The sequence below is a fragment of the Asparagus officinalis genome, chromosome 7 (genome assembly GCF_001876935.1).
Source record: "Asparagus officinalis chromosome 7, Aspof.V1, whole genome shotgun sequence".
Classification (NCBI taxonomy): Eukaryota; Viridiplantae; Streptophyta; class Magnoliopsida; order Asparagales; family Asparagaceae; genus Asparagus; species Asparagus officinalis.
In genome coordinates this window covers 20591198-20599459 of record NC_033800.1, presented here as the reverse complement: position 1 = coordinate 20599459, position 8262 = coordinate 20591198, and the positions used below count along the sequence as shown (strand labels likewise).

Below are 8262 nucleotides of genomic sequence, written 5' to 3'. Positions count from 1 at the left end.
TTTCATGGTGTTAAACCAAATTAAACCCATTAGGTTCTTGTTAATCCCTCATGTTCTCAAGAATAATTAACCTACTTTCGTGATCAATTAATTCTTGTTCAATTACTATTTTCCGGCGTCAATCTAACCTTTCAGTTCAAATCAACATCCTAAAAGAATTAAATCAGTGGCCAATTGAATTAACCCTAGGCAATTAGATACTAGTAACTGAATAATGCAAATCGAACAATCAATAACAACAACAATCAGTTCATTAATTCATAACCATGGCCGAACCTAGTTCAATCCCAGATAAGACAATTACTCACACATAATTGAAATAGAAAACATGATAACAATATATAAGATCATAATCATAAACTAGAAATTAAGATAGATCGGAAAGATAAACCATAGTGTTGAAGTTGCACACAATTCTCCACAAACAGCAGGTTCCAAATCAAAAAAAAACCTAATCTAAGAGTTTTTAGAGAGAAGAAGAGAAGAAGAAGAAAGAAAAATCAAGATCTCCAGCCTTTGGTCTCTGGTCAGGTGCTTCAGGGCGTCTCCCTTTTAATTCTGGAAAAAACGTGTTGAAAGATAACTTCAAATATTGCACCAGATCGCATGATAACTAACTGCTGTCATCCAACACGGCTGTGCAGATCGACGCGACCAGGCCGTGTTTAATTCTGTTTCGCTCTGCTTTCTGGGCTTTTCTTCTGTAATCAACACGCCTGTGTTGTTGAACACTGGGTGACCGTGTAGCCACTTTCCTTGCATTCCTTGACTCCTTCTTGACTCTGAATCCGTGCTAAACTCCAGTAATTCCTACACAATATATAAATAGAGCAGTAAACAAGAACTAGGGAGCTTAACATGGCCAAAATGCAAGGAAATATATCAAATAACAATGAATCCGTAGGTGAAACATAGTCAAAATATAGATAATATTCATGTTTATCAACTCCCCCATGCTTGAATTATTGTTTGTCCTCAAGCAAAACAGATGGAAACACACACATGAGTGGTACAAATTCAAAGAAAATAGAAATTAAACACAAAGGTATCCACTATTCTCAAGTCCACATGCAACATTATTCCACTCAACCCAATGTCAAAATAGAAATATTGTTTCAAGTTCAAAGTTGAAGAAAATATATCTGTAGGCGTTCACGTACGTTAGTGCAAGTGACTCAACTCATAAACGTTGGAAAAAGAAATGGCATGACAAAGTTTTTTTTTATTACCTAAAACTCCCCGTGACAGACACATATCTCATCACAATGGGTCATACTCTTCCTACTTAAGGTCTCAAAGGAGCACTCGGTTTCCTTGCATTTTATTCAATTTTTTTTTCATTTTTTTGAAAATCCCGTCATAATTAACACCTACTGACGTGACAACCATATTTCTGAGGGTGCGGTGCCAGGTACTCGGTGCAACAGACTTTAGGATTTTTTTTTTATACAAGGCCAAGTGTTTCTCCAGTAACCAAAAAGTATTCCAAGTCACCAAAGAAGCTTAGGTTTTAATTAGATGGGTTGAGCCAAAATCCATTCCTATCTCTCCAATGTTTAGAGTTAAGTATCGACAAAGTGGAACTCGAACAGATAACATCCTAACCAACTGAACATGAAACAAAGATATTTTTTTAACAATGGGGCATGTGAAATAAATGATGTACGTGCTAAAAGATTTTGCTGAACAGTGGTACTCCTTTTTTTTAAGCTAAATGAAAAATCCCAACACAGAAAACAAGCACTCAAAAACACCAAAGCATACATGAAACATCATCCCAACAAACCCACTCCCCCATGCTTGAATTGCACATTGTCCCCAATGTGTAAATAACTGAAAAAAAAGAGAAAAGGGACTTACTGCTCATTGTGGTGGTGGAGGAGGTGGATAGCCATGAAGTAGTGACCATTGGTGCATATGTTGCTTCTGGTCATTCATTGTTCCAAGTGTATTGCCAAAATTGTCCAAGCGGGTGTCCATGATGAGAACAGATCTGGAAGTTTCAGATGTTAAATGAAAGAATTTGGTCTATGAATGTTGGCGTTGCTCTGGGCGTAATGACAAGGGCGGTGTCTTGGCGCTGGAGGCACGCCTGGCGATTTGGTGGTGTTGGATGTGATGAATGAGAGAGAGGCGGAAGTGTTGAGTGGTGGAATCAAAGTTGGGGAGGGAAGTGGTTTTGGGGAAGTTGTTAGTCGGCGATTTTGATGGTGAAGGATGAAAGAGGACGGTGGTTTAGGGTGGTGAAGGGAAGGGATGCGGCTGTTTGCTCGAAGAGGTGGGGTGGTTAGTCGGTGGTGGTTTGTAGGGGGGGTTAATGGGTTAGGTCAAAGAAGGTGGAAGGAGGGGGGGTCTAGAACGCAAAAGAAGGGGGTGTGGGGCAAAATGAGTCTAGAATTTTTTTTTCTTTGGCCACAGGTGTGGTGGATGCCTTTCCAGGGTGTGGTAGACTCTGGAAATGAGATGAAGACTGTCCCGACTGCTACACGGCTGTGTTGGTGGACACGGCCTAGCCGTGTAAACTGTGTATTCAATATTTTTTTTCTTCTGCCTCTTTAGCCTTGAACTCTCTATTACCTATTTTCCCTTTGTCATTCACCTACACACCAATTCACGACAACCTGATTACATGTCATGAAAACTAATAATTAAAACACTAAAAGGAAAAAATAAAATGAAAGAAAAACTTGGGTTGCCTCCCAAGAAGCGCTTGTTTATGGTCATGAGCTCGACCCCTTCAATGCTCACAATGATGATGAATCGGGAAGGGTAAAAGTACCCAACTTCTCGATCAGAGTTCCTGTGAAATAATGCTTTAATCGCTGTCCATTGACCTTGAAAGATCCCGTGGCTTCACTCCAAACTTCGACAGCCCCAAATGGGTATATCTTGCACACTTGGAATGGTCCAGACCACCTTGAACAAAGTTTGCCCGGAAAAAGCTTGAGTCGGGAATTAAGTAGAAGTATCAAGTCTCCTTCTGTAAACTCTTTACAGAGGATATGTTGATCATGCCACTTCATTGTTCTTTCTTTGTAAATCTTGGCATTCTCATACGCATCCAATCTCAATTCATCAAGTTTATTTGGTTGAAGCTTTCTCTGTTCCCCTGATTCTTTCAAATCTAAATGAATGCTCTTGATAGCCCAATGTGCTTTATGTTCCACTTCAACTGGTGGAGATGGACTGGTTCTAGACTTCTTCTGCTGCTTTTTGACATGACTGTGTCTACGGACACACCATGGCCGTGTGGAATCATTATTCAGCATCTTCCCAGGTGCAGTTTTCTCTTCACAAACCTGTTCTGGGCTGTTTCTGCTGCTTTTTGACACAGCTGTGTTTACAGACACAACCTGGTCATTCAGCCCCCTTGCAATTTCGACCACTATATCAAGTTCTTTGATGTAGGTGGTTTTGGTGTAGGTTGGCTTTTCATCAAGCATTGTAACATATGAAGTTATTTCCTGATCATCATCATCTGGTACCCCATTCTTTACTAAACATTTCTCAAGTGGATCACTTGAGATATCTCTGGTAAAATCTTCTCTAACCACCATGTCAATCGTGTCAATCCTGCAACAAGTATCATCAATTAGTGGAAACTTCATAGCAGAAAACAAATCAAAATTCATCTTTTCATCCCCTATATTGAGAGAGAGCTTTCCATTCTTCACATCAATTATCGCTCCAGCGGTAGCAAGGAAAGGTCTTCCCAATATAATAGGGATTTGAGAATCCTCCTCCATTTCAAGAATAACAAAATCAACTGGAATAAAGAATTTACCAACCTGGATGGGTACATCCTCTAATATACCTACCGGACATTTAACCGATCGATCCACCAATTAGAGGGAGGTAGTAGTAGGCTTCAAGTCTCCCATCCGTAACTTGTTACATATAGACAATGGCATAAGACTAACACTAGCACCGAGATCACATAGAGCATGATTAATTGACATATCACCAATTGTGCAAGGGATTAAAAATGAGCCAGGATCTTTAAGCTTAGGTGGTAGCTTATTTTGTATGATGTCACTACACTCTTGGGTCAAAGGATCTTTAAGCTTAGGTGGTAGCTTATTTTGTATGATGTCACTACACTCTTGGGTCAAGGCTACAGTCTCATATTCCTTGTCACTACACTCTTGGGTCAAGGCTACAGTCTCATATTCCTCTAATCGCCTCTTATTTGATAGAATCTACTTTAAGAATTTGGCATAGGAGGGCATTTGGGAGATGGCTTCAACAAATGGGATGTTAATATGCAATTTTTTTAATATTTCTATGAATTTCCCAAACTGTTTTTCCAACTTAGCTTTAACTTGCCTTTGAGGGAAGGGTAGTGGAGGCTTATAAGGTGCAGGTGCTACATATCTCTCAACTTTCTCACTATTGTACTCTTTCTCACTTGACACTAACTTCTCACTCTCATCAACCACATCCTTATGGTCAGTCCTCATCATTGGTCCCTCTAACTCTTTTCCACTCCTAAGTGTGATGGCATTGATAGATCCCTTTGGGTTAGTTTCAGGTTGCCCAGGAAACATCCCAGAAGGTCTGGAAGAAGAGCTAAATTGTTGGGCTACTTGAGTGATCTGATTCTCTAACATTTTATTATGGGTGGCTAAAGAGTCAACCTTAGAAGTTAGGTTTTTTATGGCATCTCTCATGATTTTATTCTGTTTTCTAAATTCTTCATTTTGTTTATTCTGGGATGACACAAAATTCTCCATTAAGCTCTCTAGGTTAGACTTTTGGGGACTAGGGTAGGGGAGTCTAGGGGTTTGAAAACCTGGAGGTCGAAAATTTGAGTGAGGAATCGGGTTCAGGGGTGGATTTGTATAGGATAAATTAGGATGATTTCTCCACCCCGGGTTGTATGTATTGGAAAAAGGGTCCCCTTTCTGATTAAAATTATTCATATAATTAACATGTTCAGATAATGGTGCATCAGGGGAAGGGGAGTTTCCAATCTGACATTCCACAGCAGAATGTCCAATGATACCACATATTTCACAGTTAGTAGAGTTAGATGCTACTGAATTCATGCTCATCTTGTCAAATTTTTGAAATAAAGCATCTACTCTAGAAGCAATGTGGTCTAATGCATCTACATCATACCTCCCGCTCTTTTTGGGTAAAGAGCGCTCACCTGACCACTGGAAATGATTCTGTGCCATATCCTCTATGAGTTGTTTTGCATCTCGTACACTTTTGTTCATCAATGCACCACCCGCTGCAGCATCCACGGTCATCCTTGTGTTGTAGAGAAGACCGTTGTAGAAAGTGTGAATTATGAGCCAATCCTCTAACCCGTGATGTGGACACATCCTTAGAAGATCCTTGTACCTCTCCCATGCATCATACAATGACTCCCCTTCTTTTTGAGTGAAGGTTGTTATCTGATTTCTCAATTAGGTTGTTTTGCTCGGAGGGAAGTACTTAGCAAGGAACGCTTCTGAGAGTTGGTCCCATGTAGTGATGGAGCCCGGTGGAAGTGATTGCAGCCAAGCACTTGCCTTGTCTCTTAGTGAGAAGGGAAACAACCTTAGCTTGATTGCATCACCTGACACTCCATTCATCTTCAATGTGTCATAATACTCTAGAAAGATTGAGATGTGGAGGTTTGGGTCTTTGGTTGGAGTGCCTCCAAATTGGTTTTGCTGAACCATGGAGAGGAGTGAAGGCTTGAGTTCAAATTGTTGGCAGCAACATTAGGCTTCAAGATGCTAGATTGGGAGCTATGCGTGGTTGGTGATACAAACTCCTTCAAGGATCGGTCTTTATTGCCTTGGTTTTCTTGATCTCCCATGGTGTTTTTGCTTTTCAAATTATCCTTTGTTTCTCGTGCCTTCTTCCTAATATGACGCAAGGTCCTTTCAATCTCGGGATCACACTCGATTGGTTCTCCAAGTCGTAAGGATCTGGGCATACAAGGGTGCCTGCACTAAGAAAAAAAATAAGTCAAACGAAAAGAGAGGAAAAATAAAAACAAAATAAATGAAAGAAAATGTCTAGTCTAGTCAAACAATGAAAAAGTCAATATTAACAATGCCGAAGTCCCCGGCAACGGCGCCAAAAACTTGTTCACTCAAATCCGCAAGTGCACGGATATCGTTGTAGCGATGCAAGGTCGTATCCTCAGGGACTTCGTTATTAACTACTGATTTTCACTGTTTTGTGACTATCTAAACCAATTGTGTTAAAAAGTATGATTTTTGATTATCAATAACGAACACGCTAGCTAGTATCAACGACGAATTCACTCAATTAAAAGGATCTAGAATTGAACTTCGGTTTTAACTCTAGTTCGAATCAATAAATTAATCAATTGTTATCGAATCTCTTAATGCATTAAGAATGACTAACCTATGATAACTATTAGTCTCTTTCGACGACTAAAAATCGTGCTTAATTCAGCCTAACAACCTATTTTCATGGTGTTAAACCAAATTAAAACCATTAAGTTCTTGTTAATCCCTCATGTTCTCAAGAATAATTAACCTACTTTCGTGATCAATTAATTCTTGTTCAATTACTATTTTCCGGCGTCAATCTAACCTTTCAATTCAAATTAACATCCTAAAAGAATTAAATCAGTGGCCAATTGAATTAACCCTAGGCAATTAGATACTAGTAACTGAATAATACAAATCGAACAATCAATAACAACAACAATCAGTTCATTAATTCATAACCATGGTCGAACCTAGTTCAATCCCAGATAAGACAATTACTCACACATAATTGAAATAGAAAACATGATAACAATATATAAGATCATAATCATAAACTAGAAATTGAGATAGATCGGAAAGATAAACCGTAGTGTTGAAGTTGCACACAATTCTCCACAAACAGCAGGTTCCAAATCAAAAGAAAACCTAATCTAAGATTTTTTTAGAGAGAAGAAGAGAAGAAGAAGAAAGAAAAATCAAGATCTCCAGCCTCTGGTCTCTGGTCAGGTGCTTCAGGGCGTTTCCCTTTTAATTCTGGAAAAAACGTGTTGAAAGATAACTTTAAATATTGCTCCAGATTGCATGATAACTGACTGTTGTCATCCAACACGGCTGTGCAGATCGACGCGACCAGGCCGTGTTTAATTCTGTTTTGCTCTGCTTTCTGGGCTTTTCTTCTGTAATCAACACGCATGTGTTGTTGAACACTGGGTGACCGTGTAGCCACTTTCCTTGCATTCCTTGACTCCTTCTTGACTCCGAATCTGCGCTAAACTCCAGTAATTCCTACACAATATATAAATAGAGCAGTAAACAAGAACTAGGGAGCTTAACATGGCTAAAATGCAAGGAAATACATCAAATAACAATGAATCCGTAGGTGAAACATAGTCAAAATATAGATAATATTCATGTTTATCAACAGTTATTTTGTGAGTTTTATTTTATTATCATCCACTTGATAATAATTTTCTTTCGGTTTTTATCTTATAGGTACAAGAGCTCGAAGAGCTTTCTACTATGGTTGTAACAACCGTAAATTTTGATACGTATTTAAATAAATTTTTCTAGTATTTAAAATATTATATTATATTTTATTAATAGTTTTCCTAATTTCTAGAATTTTTTGAGTTTTAAAATAAATAAATAATAAAATATATAGTCTTGTATTTATTAATTCTGCTAAATATTAATTTATGGTTTAATGATTTTATATATATAATCTTTTGGTAGCTAATATTATTAGTGACCTTGTTATTATTAATGTAAACCTGAGCTTAGTATATTAGTACATATGTAAATATATAAATATTTAGCTGTTAATTATTTATTAATGTTATTATATGGTTAATTATTATTATAATGATTTTTAAAATATTATGAATAAATAAATAAATAAATATATTCCCATAATCTTTTCCCCCTTAATTTTCTCTCATTTGAATTCCTACCATAATCCCCCTAATCAACTTCCAATCAATTCTCTAATCACCATTTAACTATTTCCTATTTTACTCCCGTATTTCTCTCCCTCTCACAATTTGACAGCTCAACCTCCTCCTCTTTATTTTTATTCCCTAAATGTACCTAACCCTAACCTACACTCCCTGTATAAATATCTTTTTCTCTTCTTTTCACGTGATCACCTAAGTCAGCCGCCTACCCTCTTCACCGTACTCTCTCTCTTCTCTCTCTTCTTTTTCTCTTCGACCGCACAACAACCCCAAGCCACCGAGCTTCGAACCCGACTGCCCTCACCACGCTCGTCCCCGCTCCGACGAACCTGACCGCCGCCCGACGCCTC

At 38.3% G+C, this 8262-nt stretch overlaps 1 protein-coding gene across 2 annotated transcripts; it reads right to left on the bottom strand.

The window, feature by feature from the left end:
• Positions 234 to 5531, bottom strand: LOC109850137. Of its 2 annotated transcripts, XR_002249349.1 has the most exons (3): positions 5153 to 5531; positions 1861 to 3573; positions 234 to 810 (listed from the first exon to the last, which is right to left on the bottom strand). XR_002249349.1 is itself a non-coding variant. In XM_020420069.1 (2 exons), the coding sequence occupies exons 1-2, from the start codon at positions 5356 to 5358 to the stop codon at positions 2745 to 2747; spliced, it is 1035 nt and encodes a 344-aa protein (XP_020275658.1). In that variant the 5' UTR covers positions 5359 to 5531; the 3' UTR covers positions 343 to 2744. The 2 variants fall into 2 exon arrangements, 1 of the variants encoding a protein (XP_020275658.1); XM_020420069.1 differs by having other exon boundaries at positions 343 to 3573.

What these genes read in the sequence shown, in the direction of transcription:
- LOC109850137 (XM_020420069.1), bottom strand. Translation starts at nt 5,358, where the DNA reads ATGGGAGAGGTACAAGGATCTTCTAAGGATGTGTCCACATCACGGGTT. An exon ending in GAATCATTTCCAGTGGTCAG is followed by an intron (nt 3,574 to 5,152) that starts GTGAGCGCTCTT and finishes TACTTGTTGCAG; the next exon opens with GATTGACACGATTGACATGG.